The 19,161-nt window shown below is 48.0% G+C and overlaps 1 protein-coding gene across 1 annotated transcript in view; it reads right to left on the reverse strand.

The window, feature by feature from the left end:
• The window catches only part of SUN2 (Sad1 and UNC84 domain containing 2), an 85,847-nt gene that overhangs the window by 12,212 nt on the left and 54,474 nt on the right, over window positions 1-19,161 (reverse strand). Inside the window, exon 14 of the mRNA XM_077275946.1 lies at window positions 18,426-18,659. Coding sequence (XP_077132061.1) covers window positions 18,426-18,659 — 234 coding nt within the window. The remainder of the gene's footprint in view (window positions 1-18,425; window positions 18,660-19,161) is intronic.

A 19,161-nucleotide genomic window follows, 5' to 3' on the forward strand; every position in this document is an offset into this window, starting at 1 on the left:
CCTCAGTGACCCACCTTCCACGCATATTAAATTTTACAGAGCCCACCATGCTCTACAACCTAAAGGATCGCCACCATACAAACGTGACATTATCTGTTGTCTTCACAATTCTGAAATCAAATAAAAGATCATGACAATGGCCAAGTCACAGAAAGAGATACTGTACTCGGGAACAGCAGTCCAGTTGTTTCCAGATCTGTCTCGCCTCACTTTGCAGAAAAGATGATCCCTCACACCCCTATTAAAACATTCTGAAAGATCTCCGTATCCCGTATAGATGGGGTTTCCCCTTTCCCCCAACAGCTCGCCGGGAAGGAATTCTGCAACATTTCAATCTCGAGGATTTACTAGCTTTCTGTGATGCCCTGGGGCTAAAGTTTCCCAAGATTGAGGACTGGGACACCCCTGTGGAAGAGATCGGAGAAAGCCGAGTGATAAAGATGATACAAGGGGACTGTCCTCTACTAATCCTTGTTGAAACATTCTTTAAACATTCTTTTATACCTATGTTTTGTATCTTCTATCTTGTGGGTAGGTGGTTACTGTGCCCATCTATTACTCGCCATAAGTACTGGCCGGTGCAGGCACACTTTTATAATGTTACTTACAATGCTGCTTAACCCCTTGATGACCGCCGATACACCTTTTAACGGCAGTAGTTAAGGGTACTTAAACCACAGCGCCGTTAATTAACGGCGCTGTGGAAAAAGCGTAAAGGATTTTCTCTGGGGTCTCAGTTGCCAGGGGTAGCCGAGACCCGAGAGAACATGATTCGGGTCGGTTTTTACCACCCCTAGGTTGCGATCGCCAGTAATTAACCGTTTACCGGCTACCGGAAAAAAAAACCACGCGATTTGCCATTTAATTTCTCTGTCCTCTGATGTGATCACACATCAGAGGACAGAGAAAAGGGGTCCCCGATCACCCCCCGATACTTACCCGTGTCCCCCGGTGCTCCTCGTGGTTCCCTATGGGCGCCGCCATCTTCTTCCGGCAGATCTTTGGGGTCTCGGCTGCTGGGGGTAGGCGAGACCCTAAAGAACATGATTGGGGTTGGTTTTTACCAACCCCTGTTTTGCGATCGCCGGTAATCAGGCTTTTACCAGCGACCGCAAAAAAAAAGCGATGTGTCTGTCATTCTCTGTCCTCTGATGTGATCGCACATCAGAAGACAGAGAAATAGGGGATCGGGGACAGTGTCATACATACCGGTGTCCCTGGGTCCTCCTGCGTCCCTTCCTGGCCACCCACCGTGGTCCTCTGGCCGGCAAAGGAAGATTCTTCTTCCTGTTTAATTTTGGTCACTGTGATAGATCCTGGTCACTGTGATAGATCCTATCACAGTGATCAAAATAAAAAAAATAGTAAATAAACCCCCCCCCCCCCTTTGTTAGGAAAAAATAATAATAATAAAAAAAATGTATGTATTTCCGTTTTCCAATTAGGGTTACAGATGGGCTAAACTGAGTTGGTCTAAAGTTAGGGTTAGGGTTGGGGCTAGGGTTAGGGCTAAAGTTTGGGATAGGGTTGGGGCTAAAGTTAGGGTTAGGGTTGGGGCTAGGGCTAAAGTTAGGGTTGGGGCTAAAGTTGAGATTAGGGTTAGGTTTGGGATTAGGGTTTGGATTAGGGCGAAGGTTGGCATTAGGGTAAGGGTTGGCATTAGGGCTAGGGTTGGGATTAGGGGCGTATTGGGATTAGGGTTAGGTTTGAGGTTAGGGTTGAGATTAGGAGTGTGTTGGGCTTAGGGTTTTGATTAGGGTTATGGTTAGGGTTGGAATTAGGGTTAGGGGTGTTTTGGGGTTAGGGTTGTGATTAGGGTTATGGTTGTAATTAGGATTAAGGATCGGGTTGGGATTAGGGTTGGAGTTAGAATTGGGGGGTTTCCACTGTTTAGGTACATCAGGGGGTCTCCAAACGCGACAGGCAATTTTGCGCTCAAAAAGTCAAATGGTGCTCCCTCCCTTCTGAGCTCTGCCGTGCGCCCAAACAGTGGTTTATCCCCACATATGGGGCTTCAACGTACTCAGGACTAATTGGACAACAACTTTTGGGCTCCAATTTCTCCTGTTACCCTTGCAAAAATAAAAAAAAAATGGGGGCTAAAAAATCATTTTTGTGGGAAAAAATGATTTTTTTTATTTTCACAGCTCTGCGTCTAACTTCTGTGAAGCACTTGGGCGTTCAAAATTCTCACCACATATCTAGATAAGTTCCTTGGGTGGTCTAGTTTCCAAAATGGGGTCACTTGTGGGGGGGTTTCTACTGTTTAGGTACATCAGGGGCTCTGGAAATGCAACATCACAGCCGCAGACCATTCCATCAAAGTCTGCATTTTAAAACGTCACTACTTCCCTTCCGAGCCCCGATGTGTTCCCAAACAGTGGTCCCCCCCCCAACACACGGGGTATCAGCGTACTCAGGAAAATTTGGACAACAGCTTTTGGGGTCCAATTTCTCCTGTTACCCTTGGGAAAATAAAAAATTGGGGGCTAAAAATAATCATTTTTGTGGGAAAAAAAATATTTTTTATTTTCACGACTCTGCATTATAAATTTCTATGAAGCACTTGGGGGTTCAAAGTGCTCACCACACATCTAGATAAGTTCCTTAGGGGGTCTACTTTCCAAAATGGTGTCACTTGTGGGGGGTTTCAATGCTTAGGCACATCAGGGGCTCTCCAAACGCGACATGGCGTCCCATCTCAATTCCAGTCAATTTTGCATTGGAAAGTCAAATGGCGCTCCTTCCCTTCCGAGCTCTGCTATGCGCCCAAACAGTGGTTTACCCCCACATATAGGATATCAGCGTACTCAGGACAAATTGCACAACAAATTTTGAGGTCCAATTTCTCCTGTTACCCTTGTGAAAGTAAAAATTTGGGGGTGAAAAATCATTTTTGTGGAAAAAATTATTTTTTATTTTCATGGCTCTACATTATTAACTTCTGTGAAGCAGTTGGGGATTATTAGTGCTCACCACACATCTAGATAAGCTCTTTGGGGGGTCTAGTTTCCAAAATGGGGTCACTTGTGGGGGGTTTCTACTGTTTAGGTACATCAGGAGCTCTGCAAATGCAACATGACGCCCGCAGACCATTTCATCAAAGTCTGCATTTTAAAACGTCACTACTTCCCTTCCGATCCCCGATGTGTGCCCAAACAGTGGTTCCCCCCCCCCCCCCCCACATATGGGGTATCAGCGTACTCAGGACAATCTGGACAACAAATTTTGGGGTCCAAGTTCTCCTGTTACCCTTGAGAAAAACAGGATTTTTGGTTGCTTACCGTAAAATCTGTTTCTTGAAGCCTCCATTGGGGGACACAGGAACCATGGGTGTATGCTGCTGCCACTAGGAGGCTGACACTATGCAAATAAAAAGTTAGCTCCTCCTCTGCAGTGTACACCCCACCGACTGGCATTGAACTCTTCAGTTAGTGAGAAAGCAGTAGGAGATAAGAAACAAGGTTGAAAAACCATAACCACAAACTTGAGAACTGTAACGTGAGAACAGTCATAGAACAGATAACAGAAAACATTGGGAGGGTGCTGTGTCCCCCAATGGAGGCTTCAAGAAACAGATTTTACGGTAAGCAACCAAAAATCCTGTTTTCTTTATCGCCTCTCATTGGGGGACACAGGAACCATGGGACGTCCCAAAGCAGTCCCAAGGGCGGGAGAACAGACTTCCATCAGGTCAGAGGACTCACCACTGCCGCCTGCAGGATCCTTCTGCCTAGGCTGGCGTCCGCCGATGCGTAGGTATGGACCTTGTAAAATTTGGCGAACGTGTGGATGGAAGACCAAGTTGCCGCTTTGCAAAGCTGTAGGGCGGAAGCCCTGTGGTGCACCGCCCAGGAGGCGCCGACTGCCCGGGTAGAGTGAGCCTTAATCCCAGGAGGGGGCACTCTGTTCTTGACCCGGTAAGCCTCCAAAATTGCCGTTCTGATCCAGCGAGCAATAGTCGCTTTAGAAGCCGGCTGGCCTCTGCGCGTGCCATTAGGAATGACGAAAAAAGAATCCGTCTTCCGGAAAGAGGATGTTCTATCCAGATAAATCCTCACTGCCCTGACTAGGTCTAGCTTGTTCAACGATCGCTCCAGAGGATGAGTCGGAGCTGGACAAAAGGAAGGTAGAACGATGTCCTCGTTGAGGTGGAAGGTGGAAACCACCTTAGGAAGAAAAGAAGGTGGAGGTCGAAAGACCACCTTGTCCTGGTGAATGACCAAAAACGGAGGGCGGCAAGACAGTGCCGCCAGCTCGGAAACGCGGCGAATGGACGTGATGGCCACAAGAAAGGCCACCTTCCAAGATAAAACTGATAGAGGAATCTCCCTAAGAGGTTCAAAGGGAGAAACCTTCAAAACGTCCAGTACCAGGTTTAAGTCCCAAGCCTCCACAGGGGCCCTGAACGGCGGGACCGCGTGGGCTACCCCCTGAAAGAAGGTCTTAACCTGTGGCCGAGAGGCCAAGGTCTTCTGAAAGAGGATGGAAAGCGCAGAGACCTGACCCTTCAGGGAACTAAGAGCCAGGCCCGAATCCAGTCCTGCCTGAAGGAAGGCCAAAAGAGAAGGCAGGGAAAAAACCATAGGCGGCACGCGGTTGGACTCGCACCAACGGAAGTAGGCCTTCCAGGTGCGGTAGTAGATCCTGGAAGACGAAGGCTTCCGAGCCTGAATCATGGTGTGAATCACACGGTCTGAAAGGCCGGACGCTCTTAGAACCGCGGTCTCAACAGCCACGCCGTTAAACTGAGCGACCGAGAATTCGGGTGGCAGATCGGACCCTGGGACAGCAGATCGGGCCTGTCTGGAAGGTGCCAGGGAGCGTCCGCGAGAAGGTTGACGAGCTCCGCGAACCAAGCTCTCCTGGGCCAATCCGGGGCGATCAGGATGACCGGCACCCCTTCCGCTTTGATCTTCTTCAACAGTTTGGGAAGTAATGGAAGGGGTGGGAACAGGTAGGGCAGCTTGAACTGTGACCAAGGAATGGCCAGGGCATCGACGCCCACTGCGAGAGGATCGCGTGACCTGGAGACGAATTGCGGAACCTTCCTGTTGATTCGAGACGCCGTGAGATCCACATCCGGAGTTCCCCATCGAAGGCAAATCTGATGGAAGACCTCCGGATGCAGGGACCATTCCCCTGCCGCGAGACCCTCGCGGCTGAGGAAGTCGGCGGCCCAGTTTTCTACGCCGGGGATATGCACCGCGGATATCACCGGAACCGTTGCCTCTGCCCAAAGGAGGATCTTGGATACCTCGGCAAGGGCCAAGGAGCTCCGAGTCCCCCCCTGATGGTTGACATATGCCACAGCCGTGGCGTTGTCCGTCTGGATCCGGACTGGAAGGCCCCTGAGGATCCTTTCCCAATGGCGGAGGGACAGAAAGATGGCCCGAATTTCGAGGACGTTGATCGGCAGCGCAGACTCCTGCGGCGACCAACGGCCCTGAACCGTCAGGTGGCGAAAAACCGCACCCCAGCCGATCAGGCTGGCATCCGTTGTCACCACCTGCCAGTGAACCGGAAGGAAGGACCTGCCCTGGGAGATGAGAGGAGACGTCAGCCACCAGTTGAGAGACCGCTTGACCCGAAAGGAGAGTCTGATCGGCCGATCCAGGGAGAAGACCGATCTGTCCCACTGAGACAGAATGGCTTGCTGAAGGGGTCGAGAATGGAATTGGGCGAAGGGAATCGCTTCCAAGGTAGCTACCATCCTCCCCAGAACCTTCATGGCCGATCGGAGTGAGGGAGGCCGAGGTCCCTGGAGCAAGAGTATGTCCCGACAAAGGGTGGATCTCTTCTCCTTGGGAAGGAAGACTCTGGACTGACGAGTGTCGAAAAGCATGCCCAAAAAGATGATGCGCTGAGAAGGAATAAGGCAGGACTTCTTCCGGTTGACCAGCCATCCGAAACGGGATAAGGCGTCGAGAACAATGGACAAGCTTTCGTGGGCCTGAGCAAAGGACGGAGCCTTGATGAGGATGTCGTCGAGGTATGGAAACAGGACCAAGCCTCTGACTCTCAAAACGGCCATCAGCGCCGCCATGATTTTCGTGAACACCCTTGGCGCGGTTGCGAGACCGAACGGCAGGGCGACGAACTGAAAATGATCTTGTTGCACTGCAAAGCGCAGGAAACGGTGATGACCGGGAAATATTGGAACATGTAGGTAGGCGTCCTGGATATCTATAGAGCATAGAAATTCCTGAGCCTCCATGGAAGCAATTACTGAACGAAGGGATTCCATCCTGAAGTGTTTCAGGCGAACCCTCCTGTTCAGCAATTTGAGGTCCAGAATGGGACGAACCTTGCCGTCTTTTTTCGGTACCACAAAGAGGTTCGAGTAGAAACCCGTGTACCGTTCCCTTTCTGGAACGGGAACAATCACCCCGGATTTTAGCAGAGAAGCGATGGCTGCGAAGAAGCCCGGAACCAAAGCTGGATCTTTTGGAGGACGAGATTGGAAGAAACGATCCCTGGGTCGGGAGGCGAACTCTATCTTGTATCCCGAGGATACAACTTCCCTGACCCATGCATCCTCTACTGCGGAAATCCAGACGTCCCTGAAACGGAGAAGACGGCCCCCCAACCTGGGAGTTGGGCTGGAGTCTTGCCGAGAGTCATGCGGAAGTGGATCTTCCAGTCCTGGGCCTGGACGATCTACCCTGGGAATAGCGAGGACGCCAGGACGGAGTGGGCCTGAAGGACACCGCCTTCTTCTCTTGACGTGCCTGTGGCCTCTGTTGCTGCTGGGAAAGGGAGTTTGATGCAGCGAAGCGACGAAAAGGCCGAAACGAGCGAAACTGCCGTCTAGGAGGAGGGCGACGAGGTTTAGCCTGGGGGAGAAGGGAACTTGTGCCCCCAGTGGCATCCTTAATGATCTGGTCCAGCTGGGAACCAAAGAGACGAGAGCCCTGGAAGGGCAGACTAGTGAGGGACTTTTTGGAGGACAAGTCCGCCTGCCAGGCCTTGAGCCAAACGGTCCGGCGGATGGCAACGGCATTGCTGGAAGCCTGAGCAGCACAAGAGGCGACATCCAGGGAGGCGGAAACCAGGTATTCACCAGCGTGGGAAATCTGGTTGGCAAGTTCCGCTAATTGCGCGGGAGGAGCCCCGTCCAGGATACCTCGCCGTAGATCCTTGGCCCATATTGAGATGGATTTTGAAGCCCAAGTGGAAGCAAAGGCTGGGCATAGCGCTGCTGAAGCCGCTTCAAAGACAGATTTCGCAAAAGATTCTATAACTCTGTCGTTAGAATCCTTCAGAGACGCTCCGCCGGACAGTGGAAGCACCGTGTTGGCGGACAGCCTGGAAACAGGGGGATCCACCGAGGGAGAGACCGTCCAATTGGCGGTAAGATCTGGTGAAAAAGGATATAACACCCCCAGACGTTTTCCCCTCTGAAAACGTCTGGTCGGATTCTCTCTCTCTCTGGCCAGGATTTCCTCGAATTCAGGATGAGGAGCAAAAAATTTTGAAGGTGGTTTGGCCCGTCTAAACGAAACCGCCTGATCTGCGGGTTCCGTAGAGGGATCCTTGATGCCACAGGTTTGGTTTATAGCCCGAATGAGGTTCTGGACCGACTCACTCATGGTGGCGATTTGCCTAGGATCCAGCTCCGAAAATTCGTCTGAGGGCGCATCAGATAAAGCCTCGCCTGACTCAGGGGAGGAGGAACGGTGCGACACCAACCGCGGGGGAGGGCCGTGCGGCGAGATGGAACGCGAAGAGGACTCAGACCGACGTTCCTGTCTGGACCTTTTGTGGCTAATCAAGGAGGGCTCGGGCGGCGGTTCCTGCGACCCGCTGGCCACTGCAGGGGTCTGCAGGGGAAACCGATCCAGCGCGGACACCAGGGTTTGAGACACCCGAGTTAAATCGGCCACCGATTGAGACAGAGTGGAGGCCCAGCCTGGGATGGGGGGATCACTCTCGGGCGGAACAGCCGGGGGATCCTGGGCGGTGGGAACAATCGGGTTGCTGCAGGACTGACACAACGGGGAGGACTGACCTGAGGGAAGTTTGCTGTTACAGGACGAACATGCAAAGTACGTGACTAAGGCAGTAGATGAAGAAGAAGTAGGGGGGCGAGAGCGGCCCCCTTTAGAGGAAGACATTTTGAGGGACCCTGAAGATGCCAGTTGGTTAGGGGACAGTGGGCAGAGGGGGGTGTCAGACTGCAGTGCAGCTACTCACGGACCCGGTCCTGGAAGATGTCCCACTTGTCCTTGGTGGAGAAATCCCCTGTGCTGAGCTCACAGAAGATGCGGGCGAAGGAGCGTGGCGCGCTGCGGGAGGCACTGCAAGGGCTGCTGCTGTGGTGTGAAGCAATGCTAACACCAGACGAGTGTCCCACGAGGAAGGGGGCGGAGCTAGACGCAGAGGCGCCGGTGGGCAGGTCCTAGTATGTCGGGCGGGAAAAAGCCCGCCCGCAGAAGCGGAAGTGACAGATCCGAAGACCGGAAGTAGGCCCCGGCCGAAGCCGGGGCCTAAATTAGGAACCGGCGGCCGGGAAACGAGCCGCGGCGCCGGTATAGAGCGCCAGAGCGATGCGCCGCGACGGGAGGCTGGCGGCACAGGCGCCGCAGCCTGCTAGGCTGCGCCACTGAAGGGCGCCGCAGTCCACCTCCTGCGGCGCCGGAGCAATGCGCTGCAGCGATAAGCAGCGCTATAGACTGCAGGGCTGCTGCGCTGAGGACTGTGCCCAGGGAAAAAAAAAACAAAAAAAAAAAAACCGCAGAATAGGGAAAAATGCTGGAACTCCAGGATGTTAAATCGGCCACCTCACCGATAAAATATAGACCGCGCCGCAAGGATACAGGCGATGACCGGGTAAGAGAGGGTCACCGTCTGGGAACCCTTAACAAGAATCCCCCCCCCTAACAAGGATCTGAGATGGGATAGGGGACATACTCACCTAAAAACATCCCACGCCGTACTAACCTTAAAAAAAGGGGTGAAACGTCCAGGGCTGATGGACGTCCTCGTCTCCTCCAACCGACAGGCTCTGGTGGGCGAGTGGGTGGGGGACGGAGCCAGGACCGGACTTCTGAGCACGCTGGTGTGCCAGGATCTTGGTCCTGGTGAGGGATCAATGAGGATACGGGGTGGCAGTACACACCGTACTCATAGTCCGCTTGTGGGAATACAGGTGTGACTGTTCACCCTGTATCCCTCCGAGGAAACCTGCAAGAAAACGACGCACATTGAGGTAGATAAGGGTCTAATGAAAGACCCGTGTCCACCTCCTACTGACACTAAGCTAAACTGAAGAGTTCAATGCCAGTCGGTGGGGTGTACACTGCAGAGGAGGAGCTAACTTTTTATTTGCATAGTGTCAGCCTCCTAGTGGCAGCAGCATACACCCATGGTTCCTGTGTCCCCCAATGAGAGGCGATAAAGAAATAAAAAATTGCGGGCTAAAAAATAATTTTTGAGGAAAAAAAAGGATTTTTTATTTTCACGGCTCTGTGTTATAAATTTCTGTGATGCACTTATGGGTTCAAAGTGCTCACCACACATCTAGATAAGTTCCTTAATGGGTCTAGTTTCCAAAATGGGGTCACTTGTGGGGGGTTTCCACTGTTTAGGCACATCAGGGGCTCTCCAAACGCGACATGGCGTCCGATCTCAATTCCAGCCAATTCTGCATTGAAAAAGTCAAACGGAACTCCTTCTCTTCCAAGCTCTGCTGTGCGCCCAAGCAGTGGTTTACCCCCACATATGGGGTATCGGCGTACTCAGGACAAATCGCACAACAACTTTCGTGGTCTAATTTCTCCTGTTACAATTGTAAAAATAAGAATTTGTGGGCGACAATATCATTTTGGCGTAAAAAATAAGATTTTGTTATTTTCACGGTTCTACGTTATAAACTTCTGTGAAGCACTTGGGGGTTCAAAGTGCTCACCCACACATCTAGACAAGTTCCTTAGAGGGTCTAGTTTCCAAAATGGTGTCACAAATTGCACAACAAATTTTGTGGTTCTTTTTCTGTTTTTACACTTGTGAAAATAAAAAAAATTGGTTCTGAAGTAAAATGTTTGCAAAAAAAGTAAAATGTTCATTTTTTCCTTTCACATTGTTTCAGTTCCTGTGAAGCACGTAAAGGGTTAATAAACTTCCTGAATGTGGTTTTGAGCACCCTGAGGGGTGTAGTTTTTAGAATGGTGTCAAGTTAGGGTATTTTCTGTCATGTACACCCCTCCAAAGTGACTTTAAAGGGAACCTGTCACCCCCAAAATCGAAGATGAGCTAAGCCCACCAGCATCAGAGGCTTATCTACAGCATTCTGTAATGCTGTAGATAAGCCCCGCCCCGATGTATCCTGAAAGATGAGAAAAAGAGGTTAGATTATAATCACCCAGGGGCGGTCCCGCTGCGGTGGGCATCGCGGTCCGGGGCCTTCTATCTTCAAAGGATGACGTCCTCTTCTTGTCTTCACGCTGACCTTTTCTGGCGCCTGCGCACTGCAGTACTTTACTCTGCCCTCAACAGGGCAGACAAAGTACGCCTGCGTCTGGGCCGCAGCGAAGACAAGAAGAGGACGTCATTGTCATTGTAAGAAGATGGAAGGCCCCGGACCGTACCGCGACGCCCATCGGACCGTACCGCAGCGGAACCGCCCCTGGGTGAGTATAATTATAACCTCTTTCTCATCTTTCAGGATACATCGGGGGCTTATCTACAGCATTACAGAATGCTGTAGATAAGCCCCTGATGCTGGTGGGCTTAGCTCATCTTCGATTTTGGGGGTGACAGGTTCCCTTTAAATGAGAGATGGTCCCTAAAAAAATGGTTTTGTAAATTTTGTTGTAAAAATGAGAAACTGCTGGTCAACTTTTAACCCTTATAACTTCCTAAAAAAAAAAATGTTGTTTCCAAAATTGTGCCGATGTAAAGTAGACATGTGGGAAATGTTATTAACTAACTATTTTGTGTGACATATGTCTGATTTAAGGGCATAAAAATTCAAAGTTTGAAAATTGCTAAATTTTAAAAATTATCACCATATTTCCGTTTTTTTCATAAATAATCACAAGTAATATTGAAGAAATGTTACCACTAGCATGGAGTACAACATGTCACGAAAAAACAATCTCAGAATCAGCGGGATCCGTTAAAGAGTTCCAGAGTTATAACCTCAAAGTGGTCAGAATTGTAAAAATTGGCTCAGTCATTTGTGGACATATCCGCAATGTATGAGCGTTATTTCCCTGGAGGGGCCCTGGTTTTTTTCTATCCCCAAAGTTTCCTCCCACCTTAGAGCAGGCTAGATTTCGGGCTCCACCCCCTTGCTAAGGTTTTTGGGGTTACGTGTTCTATACTCCCAGTGTTATCAGCTTGTTCAACTGGAATAACCCCAAACCAGGAAATTTTTCCTGGGAATTATGGTTCATAATTCATTATGGTTTGTACTTTTTTTTCTCTTTTTTCATTATGTCCATGTCTTCCCCTTTTCCTTTAGTTCCCTCCCTTTACCTCTACTCTGGCACGGCTTTCTGGACAGGAGATGATGGGAGCCATTTCCGACCCAGGAGTTTCAGAAGGGAGACAAGCCTGGGGTCCTCTGCACCAGTGAGTAAAGGGAGTAACACATTTCATCAACATGACTTATATAGTGTCACTTAATGTTAGGGGCCTCAATTCCCCTAGAAAGAGGAGGCTCACCCTTCAGGAATTAAAATCCCAAAAGGCCGATATAGTCTTTTTACAGTAGACTCACTACAATAAAACTGGCACATTTAAGTTCGCTCTTAATTCCTACCCTACATCTTTCTTGGCTTTTAATGATGTAAAGAAAGGAGGTGTGGTTATTCTGCTATCTTCAAATCGCCCATTGCAAGTGACCAATGAATCTTTCGATCGGTGGTGGGGGAGGAGATATGTAGTTCTAGAAGCATCTATGAGTAGTAAACCAATTACGGTCTGCAATCTACACTGCTCAAAAAAATAAAGGGAATACTTAAACAACAGAATATAACTCCAAGTAAATCAGACTTCTGTGAAATCAAACTGTCCAATTAGGAAGCAACACTGTTTAACAATCAATTTCACGCGCTGTTGTGCAAATGGAATAGACAACAGATGGAAATTATTGGCAATTATCAAGACACACTCAATAAAGGAGTGGATCTGCAGGTGGGGACCACAGACCACATCTCAGTACCAATGCTTTCTAGCTGATGTTTAACTCACTTTTGAATGTTGGTTGTGCTTTCACACTCGTGGTAGCATGAGACGGACTCTACAACCCACAAAAGTGGCTCATGTAGTGCAGCTCATCCAGGATGGCACATCAATGCGAGCTGTGGCAAGAAGCCGTGCTGTCTGTCAGCGTAGTGTCCAGAGGCTGGAGGCACTACCAGGAGACAGGCCAGTACACCAGGAGACGTGGAGGGGGCCGTAGGAGGGCAACAACCCAGCAGCAGGACCACTACCTCAGCCTTTGTGCAAGGAGGAACAGGAGGAGCACTGCCAGAGCCCTGCAAAAATGACCTCCAGCAGGCCACAAATGTGCATGTGTCTGCACAAATGGTTAGAAACCGACTCCATGAGGATGGTCTGAGTGCCCGACGTCCACCGATGGGGGTTGTGCTCACAGCCCAACACCCTGCAGGACACTTGGCATTTGACACAAAAGACCAAGATTGGCAAATTCGCCACTGGCGCCCTGTGCTCTTCACAGATGAAAGCAGGTTCACACTGAGCACATGTGACAGAGGTGAGAGTCTGGAGATGCCGTGAAGAGCGATTTCCTGCCTGCAACATCCTTCAGCATGACCGGTTTGGCAGTGGGTCCATAATGGTGTGGGGTGGCATTTCTTTGGAGGGTTGCACAGCCCTCCATGTGCTCGCCAGAGGTAGCCTGACTGCCAGTAGGTGCCGAGATGAGATCCTCAGACCCCTTTTGCGAGACCATATGCTGGTGCAGTTGGCCCTGGGTTCCTCCTAATGCAGGACAATGGCAGACCTCATGTGGCTGAAGTGTGTCAGCAGTTCCTGCAAGATGAAGGCATTGAAGCTATGGACTGGCCCGCCCATTCCCCAGACCCGAAACAGATTGAACACATCTGGGACATCATGTTTCGCACCATCCACCAACATCACGTTGTACCACAGACTGTCCAGGAGTTGGCAGATGCTTTAGTCCAGGTCTGGAAGGAGATCCCTCAGCAGACCATCCGCCGCCTCATCAGGAGCATACCCAGGCGTTGGAGGGAGGTCATACAGGCACATGGAGGCAACACACACACAACTGAACATCATTTCCTTGTCTTGAGGCATTTCCACTGAATTCGGATCAGCCTGTAACTTCATTTTCCACTTTGATTTTGAGCATCATTCCAACTCCAGACCTCCGTGGGATATTAGTTGTGATTGACATTGATAATTTTTAGGTTTTATTGTTTTCAACACATTCCACTATATAATGAATAAAGATTTACAACTCGAATATTTCATTCAGTGATATCTGGAATGTGGGATTTTAGTGTTCCCTTTATTTTTTTGAGATATATATAGCTTTCTCCCCTTTTTTTCCTTGCTATGAAGATTATTAAAGTTGTTTACTCACTGACGTAAATTTAAAGCGAGGGTAGCATGATCCCTCTGTTGATATAGAGGTAGAGGACGACATAAAAAAAATATACGAAATCCTGAAGCAAATACCCATGTTTGGGTGGGAAAGGGTGCATGGGAATAGACCAGAAAAAAAAAAGGCAAAACAAAAAAACACTGGATTTGAGTTTGAGTTTATGTTCCGCTGATGTCATCCGGTGGTGTACAGAAGTCGGGCCCAATCCAGCCCTTGTCCATTTTTTATAAGAGTCAGCATTTTCAGCTGACAAGTATACGTAAAAACCCTCATATAAAATATAAAACTTTTAATGAAAAATTTAAAAAAAAAAAAAAAAAAAAGAGGGTGAGAAAAGTGATAAAGTGCTAGTAAATAAATAGGAGGGAGTTGGAAGGGGAAATTATATGACCTCACGCTCCTAAACAAGACTAATTACTAGGATCAGCGCCCCCAAAACTATAAAACTCAGGATTCAGCGCTATAGACAATCCTTCAATTACCCCAAAGGGGATAGTACCTTTTTTGGGGAAAGAACAAGAGGGGACGTTCTCCCTCAAAAAAAAACACCTCAACTGAGGGCCAAAAGTAAAGATGAGGAATGTGCAAAAATAGAAATAATTTGCAAACGCTCCAAAGCTGAAAGGTAACAGCCGAGGGGTAATGTACACTACTGTACAAAAAATATTGGAATAAAAACAGACCTGTGTCACACAAACAAAATAGGTGCAGCACACACACAAAGGTACTGTGTGAGGAGGGGTGATAGAAACCCCTAACCTATAACCTGATGAAGATCTTCCTACTTGCGGAGGTTGGCATCCTAAGATGTTGAGAGATGGGGCCCCGCTTGTGTGTCAACTCTCCTTAAGGTCCCTATCAGGCCTTACCAGAAGACTTATAGAGAAAAGATGTATATATACAGTTAAATCCATATGTATCAGTATATAGTGCATGAAATGCAAAGGAAGGGATAGCTTCTAATGCCACCTCAGATATAGTGACCGGTGAGGTGTACATACAAAAAAATGGATAAAGTAAGCTATTATGTAGAGAGCCCACGCAATAAGAGACAGTCCCATGCATACAAAAAGATATAGTCAAACAAAAGAATGAAATGCAAAAGTGTTGCATAGTATAGTAATATCTCTGAACTAATCTCCCAATATCTTCCCTCACATAATATTCGATCCTCCCAAGACCTCCTACTCTCCTCCACACTTACTCGTTCCTCACACAACCGCCTCCAAGATTTCTCCCGAATATCCCCCATCCTCTGGAATGCCACGCCTCAACACATCCGATTATTCCTTCAGATGGAACCTGAAAACCCATCTCTTCAGGAAAGCCTACAGCCTGCAATAACCATTCTGCCGCCTCACCAACCACCCGAGCTGCCGCCTCACCACCACCAGAGCTGCCACCTCACCACCACTAGAGCCACTGCCATGTCACCCACCACCCGAGCTGCCGCCTCACCACCACCAGAGCTGCCACCTCACCACCACTAGAGCCACTGCCATTGTCACCCACCACCCGAGCTGCCGCCTCACCACCACCCGAGCTGCCGCCTCACCACCACCCGAGTTGCCGCCTCACCACCACCAGAGCTGCCCCCTCACCACCACCCGAGCTGCCCCCTCACCACCTTCCCCATTATCCCATAGAATGCAAGTCCGCAAGGACAGGGTCCTCTCCCCTCTGTACCAGTCTGTCATTGTAAATTTGTTTAGTGTTAACGATATCTATAACTCTGTACGTTCTCATGTACAGCACCATGGAATTAATGGTGCTATATAAATAAATAATAATACAAATAATAATAATAATCATCATCAAGTTATTTTCTTAACTATGATGCACATACCAGTCTATTCATGCTAGAAGTCAATGGGGTGTTTTTGAGGGAGACAGTCCCCCTATTTTTCTTTCCCCCAAAAAGGTACTATCCCCTTTGGGGTAATTGTGGGATCATCTATAGCACGAATCCTGTATTTTATAGTTTTGGGGGTGCTGATCCTAGTAATTAGTCTTGTTTAGGAGCGTGAGGTCATATAAATTCCCCCCTCCAACTCCCTCCTATGTATTTACTAGCACTTTTCTCACCCTCCTTTGTTTTTTGTTTTTTTTTAATTTTCCATTAAAAGTTAGATTTTATAAAAGGGTTTTTTTTCCATTGTGAACTTTACAATAGCCTTGGTCTATCTACATTGTTAGCCAACAGGTATATGTGCTTATTGGTTATAATACCCATGGTGGCACTATAAACCCACGCTGACAAAACGCTAGCAGCAAAGCAGGCCAGGACCTCCAAGGCATAGAGAGTCAGTTCATGCCACATGTCTAGCTTGGATACCTAATAGTTGTAAAGCAGTGTGGAACCATGGAGGACGCTGGTGCGCTTGGCATGGTACTCCTTCAGCATCTTCCAAAACTTTCCCTCCTTGTCAGAGTACCCCGCGCCTCAGGGCCTGGGTGATGGGAGGGTCTAACAGAACTGTCCCAGACCTTTTATAGTGTTCCCCTGCCTCTGATGCATCTGGTGTGGGTCTCCTTAGTCTCCACTCCTTGGTTGTCCAAGGAACTGTGACCTCTGCTGTTGTTGCAGTTGAAAGAAATGTAACTGTTGTGTAATCTCTGCCTGTATGCAGCCAAAATTCTCTCCCTAATTCACCAGTACCTCTCCCTGTTTCCGAGTTACAGAGCATGGAGTCACGTGTCTTCTATAGACCTGATGACGCTATGCGGCCAGCCAATCCCAGTAATGTCACAACTAAGATGGCTACAGCATTACAGTGACCATCAGGCAAGCTTTGCATGTTTATTGGCTGTATAAAAAGCGCCAAACATGCGAGACCTCGAGCTCCAGCTTGAGCATGCAAAAAATAGTCACAAAGTAACGAGCATCCCGAGCACACAGATGCTTGAGTGAGTAACGAGCACTCTCCATCATCACTAATTGGGACAGCATTGGCTGCAGGATATAAATGTGTACCCAGCCACTAGAAGTATGGACAATGAGCTGCAGTATGTTGCCCTTACATCCATCAGCATGGAGCCAACAGATCGCTTTAGTGAAATCTATTAGGAAAAGTCATTTAATTTTGTAATTAGCAAAATAATTAATAAATTAGTGTAACGGTGTATACAGGCCTACACGTGTTTATCAGATCTACACGCATATTATATTACACGTACACAGTGTCTTGAAAACGTATTCACCCCTTTGGCCTTTTTACCTATTTTGTTACATTATAACCTGTGGTTAAGTATTTTTGTAATCCGACTTGTGTGTAATGCATCAACACTAAATAGTTCACGTTGGTGAAGTGAAGTCAGAAAAACACAGGCAAAAATTAAATTGATGGGCTCAAATAGTGACTAATGATCAAATAACAAAAAATTGGCATGTGCATATGTATTCACCCCTTTTGCTATGAGGTCCCTAAAAGATTCTGGTGCAAGCTATTACCGTCATAAGTCCCATGCTTAGTGAAAGGAAGTCCACCTGTGTGCAATCTAAGTGTCACACGGCTGTCAGTATATACACTTTATCTTGTCTGAAAAGCCACAGAGGCTGCAACACCATTAACAGGAGGTACCACTAACCAAACACCATGAAGATCAAGGAGATCTCCAAACAAGTCAGGGACACAGTTGTTGAGAAATACATGTCAGGGTTGGGTTATAAAAAAATATATATATATCCCAATCTCCAATGCCCCAGAGCACCATCAAATCCATTATTAAATGGAAAGAACATGATACCACAACAAGCCTGCCAAGAGAGGGCTGTCCACCAAAACTCTCAGCCCGAGCAAGGAGGACATTAATCAGAGAGGAAGCACAAAGGCCAAAGATAACCCTGAAGGAGCTAAAGAGTTCAGAAGAAGAGATTGGAGTATCTGTCCACAATACGCCTAACACTCCATAGAGATGGCCTTTATGGAAGAGTGGGCAGAAAAACGTTTTTACTTACATACAAAAATTGTAAGGCTCACTTTGAGTTTGCCAAAAGACATGTGGGAGACTCCTCAAATGCATGGAGGACGGTGCTGTGGTCAGAAGAGAGCAAGATTGAACTTTTTAGCCACTAAAGTAAAAGCCATGTCTGGTGCCAAACCAACACAGCTCATCACCACAAGAACACCATCCCCACAGTGAAACATGGTGGTGGCAGCATCATACTCCTCTCCCGTGCCGGCTCCGTTCCAGTGATGCCGGCACTCACGGTCCCAGGGCTGTGATGAGGTACAGGAGGAGAGTATAGGCTTTATTATTTTATCAGGGACAAACATTTAGTTCAAGAAGGGGTTGCCCTAGTAGTGGACAACCCCATTTCATCCAACTGATAATCTGTGGACAGACTTGAAGATTGCTGTTCACCAGAGGAAACCATCTAATTTGAAGGATCTGGAGCAGTTTTGCCTTAAGGAGTGGGCAAAAATCTCAATGGCAAGATGTGGAAATCTCAGAGACTTATCCAAAATGACTTGCAGCTGTAATTGCAGCAAAAGGAGACTCTACAAAGCTCTGACTTTAGGGTAGTGAATAGTTATGAACACTAAAGTTTTCAGTTATTTTGACCTATTTGTTTTTTTCTTCACACAGAAAAAGAAAACTAAATGTTCAAAGTTGTAGGCATGTTCTTTACATGAACGGGTGTAAACCCTCAAACAAAAAAAATACTGAAATTTGAGCTTGTGAGGTAGCAAAACACGGAAAATGCCACGGGGGTGAATACTTTCACAATCCACTTTTATATATCTTACAAAGAAAACCAGAATGTTATTTGAAAACACCTAAGAACACAGATCCTGGAAAAAATACAAAGAAAGTGATCACATACCTCCCGGGACACTCCAGACAGTCCACTTTCCTGCAGTTCTCGGTCTATGTTCACATGTGCCTGAGACGCCCACAGATTTCTGTCTGCAGTGATTCCTGAGAGGATCTTCCTCTCCAAGTCCACCAAATACTTCTCCAATTCATCACGACGCAGGAAAAGATCAGAAAGAGATGCCGACCCTTCATTCTCCTTTTCTATGCTTCTTTGGAGCCAAGTTGGGAAAAGCGACTGAACCTGACAAACATAGGACACAATTCTGAGAACAGTTCACCAGTCGGGTCCTCTCGTAAGGGTGGAAAACAGGCATCCTGGCATCCATATTGCTTAGTAGCACTACAGGAAACTGGAGGCAGAATTGTGTCCAGCAGAAAAAAGCCGGATTACTCACCGGTAATGCTCTTTTAATGAGTCCACGACAGCACCCCACATGAGAGGGATCCGCCCCATAGGAACAGGAAACCTACAGAATAAAAGGAGGCGGTCCCCTCTCCTCCTCAGTTTAGTTTACAGAGTACAAAAAGGGAACCGCAAAAGCTTTAGTATTAATTCTTATTCAGCAAAATATCTTAAACTCTATACAACCATTATTTGTGAATTTAAAAGGAAGAGCTGTGCATAACTTAGGGAGGGTAGTAAATGGGTGCTGTCGTGGACTCATTAAAAGAGCATTACCGGTGAGTAATCCGGCTTTTTACCCTTCGCCACGACAGCACCCCACATGAGAGATTTTCAGAGA

This window comes from Ranitomeya variabilis, chromosome 8, assembly GCF_051348905.1.
Source record: "Ranitomeya variabilis isolate aRanVar5 chromosome 8, aRanVar5.hap1, whole genome shotgun sequence".
Lineage (NCBI taxonomy): Eukaryota > Metazoa > Chordata > Amphibia > Anura > Dendrobatidae > Ranitomeya > Ranitomeya variabilis.